The sequence below is a fragment of the Notothenia coriiceps genome, unplaced genomic scaffold (assembly GCF_000735185.1).
Source record: "Notothenia coriiceps isolate Sejong01 unplaced genomic scaffold, NC01 NC01_scaffold00037246, whole genome shotgun sequence".
In the NCBI taxonomy this organism is placed as follows: domain Eukaryota; kingdom Metazoa; phylum Chordata; class Actinopteri; order Perciformes; family Nototheniidae; genus Notothenia; species Notothenia coriiceps.
In genome coordinates this window covers 26,802,802-26,805,540 of record NW_011369947.1, presented here as the reverse complement: position 1 = coordinate 26,805,540, position 2,739 = coordinate 26,802,802, and the positions used below count along the sequence as shown (strand labels likewise).

The window sequence follows — 2,739 nt, the reverse complement described above, 5'->3', positions numbered from 1 at the left end:
AAAAGAGGTGTGCATAAAAAGCACTTAGCAATGCAGGAAAAATAGGAAAAATAAGAGCAGGTTGATGGCCAACAATATCAAAGATTATAGTTAAACACTGTACTGTACAATCAATACATTATTTATAATACTTTAAGTACAGTTTGATAATAATACCTACATTCTATTACCAATGCATGACCAGTAGAGTATATATACAATAGAGTAGTTTACAGTGAGAGAGATTTTATTTACTGAAATGATCGGATTACTTCTTTCACCAGTGTTGTGCCATTTATACAACATACAGTGGCTTTATTTAGTGCAGTAACAAGACCATACTGCGCAAGCGCAAAACTAGTTACTTGCTACTTTGTGAAGGAGACTAATAACATCAAAACACGCGTATTTATGTTGATATTGAAGAACACATACATAACACATGTATAGAGACAGTTTACCCTTTCTTTACCTTTAATTTGTCGCTTGAAATAGGTGGAAACTGCGGTCTCTTGCTCGCCACGGGCGCCTCTGTGTCCATGTCCGCTCCATCTTGTTCACGTTTTCGCTTCTGAGTCTTTTTCGACTTCACCATTGTGAAAGCCTCTGTGTCTTCTTTACTCTCCATGGCAACGCCAGCGTCTGGGGTTGGAATTGTTTCAGTGTCCATATCTTAAACTGATATAAAATCCAATTAAACAGTCAAATATTCAGGCAGACTGTGGATACAGAGGCATGTGGATGTCCTCGTGTAACGAAAAGGACCCAAAAAGATCTAACATTGACGCCTGTAGATAGAAAATTGTAAATGTTCGAATAGTAACACACAAATATCTCACGTTTGAGTGCTATTATTTATTTTAAGGCAGTTGAGTGAATGGGTAAATATTTTGTGTGTTTAAAATACGTACAATATTTACTTACATTTAACATATTTGTCAGGCATATATTTAGACACCCATACGCTCAGCTGTAGGACATTTTCAACGTCATTTGTTTTGGCAGCGAGCTGCATCGGACGTCGGGTTTCTTGATACTTTTACAAGAAAAATCTACTTTTAACATATTATCAACCAAAAAGCCAAGATGTCATCGCCACTAGATAAGCCTCAGATTATTTCGCATTTTCAGAAGAGTTTGAACTACACGGTGTTTGACAGTAAATGGATTCCTTGCAGCGCGAAGTTCGTCTGCCTGGGGAACTATGCGAGAGGAACTGGAGTAATGCAGATATATGAAGTGCAGCAAGGAGAGGCTCAGCTTATCAAGGAGGTACAGAACAAGTCAACCTTTTACTTTTTGTTTGCCTTGGTCCTATATTTTACTCAGGAAAAGCGCTATGAACCCCGCTTGTGTTGGGGTTAGCTTAGTTAGCCAGAAAAGTATTGCTAGGTTACTGTCTCCATAGCAACAGGCAATGTTAAGAAAGACAGCCAACGACATTTAGTAATAGTTCAGGCATCTTTTTCCTCGTGGGCTTTATAAAGTGTGTGTGTGTGTGTGTGTGTGTGTGTGTGTGTGTGTGTGTGTGTGTGTGTGTGTGTGCAAGCCATACCATAGTTTAGAAACTCTCTGTTACAAGTTAAGTAAAGTGTTAGTCACATCGAAAGTGAAAGTACTCACTATGCAGAATGGCCCATTTCAGAATACTATATGTCATATTACTTAAGGATAAATTGGTATGTGAAATGTTGTCGTTACTATATCTTAAGGCATTCTGGTCTGCCACCCAAACAACATCTCCTACAGCCACATTCCGCTCCCTTGTGTGCCACTTATTTCTTACAAACAGATTGGGCCCTGCCAACTGACTCCACTTCCTCCAGAATTTGTCTACTTCGGCTTGGATTTCCCTTAATCTTTTGTAGGGATAGCTTTCAAATGCAAAGCTCCCAGGGTCTCCTTTTGGTCCAGACCTTCCAAGCAAAAGTGAGTTTGGGCAGATGTACCCTACGCAGTCCTCCCTGCTTTGAATCCTGGCATCGATCGGTCTCTCGTTGGCCAAGTTAGCTGCCATGTATAGGAATGTTTGAAATTCTCCCCATGTGAAGGTTCCATCTCCTCCAAGGTTGTTGAGGGCCCTTTTCACGACACGAACAGCTGCTTCAGCAGCTCCATTCCTGTGAGGTGAGTGCAGGATGAATTGTCCAGCTCCACTCTGTTCCATGTTTGGTAGCTTCATCCTCCAGCTCAGATTTTCCTAAGCAGTCCAGAAACATGTAGAGCTCCTTCAGGGCAGGTCTGGCTCCAACAAAGTTGCTTCCAGGATCCGACCACATTTTCTTCGGATGTCCCCTCAATGCAGTGAATCTTTTGTAGGCCAGTAGGAAGCACCTCCTTACTAGGGTTATGAAGTTACAATTCCTGGTTTCCAACATATGGTTAGCGATGAATACTCGTACCTATAGGTGTGAAGAACGAGTTTCCGGGTGTCTCGTTGGTGCTCCTTTATCGTCCTTTGTGAAGGCTGTCTACTCTTTCTTTCGGACCCAAAAGGTTTCCGTCTTCTAACCGTATTTTTCCACCAACGTCGACACACTATCGTCCTTTCGTCTCCTCTCCTTCACGTTCGTTCAGTACTCACTGGACGGTAGTCTCGCCTGTTTAGGTCGTTCCTGGGAAACTTATGTGTTGACACTGAACAAACCCGGTAAAACTCTCACTTTCTGGTTCATACCTTCTTTCATTCGACTTTCAATACCGTAACAGAAGACGACATACGAGGTCTCGTTATGTACAAATCTACTACAACCTTCTGGT

General features: G+C 41.7%; 1 protein-coding gene across 1 annotated transcript in view; it reads right to left on the bottom strand.

Annotated features, from left to right (window-relative positions):
• Positions 1–436: 436 nt before the first annotated feature.
• Positions 437–2,739, bottom strand: part of pno1 (partner of NOB1 homolog) — a 26,431-nt gene continuing 24,128 nt past the window's right edge. The window contains exon 21 of the mRNA XM_010795753.1: positions 437–621. Coding sequence (XP_010794055.1) covers positions 437–621 — 185 coding nt within the window. The remainder of the gene's footprint in view (positions 622–2,739) is intronic.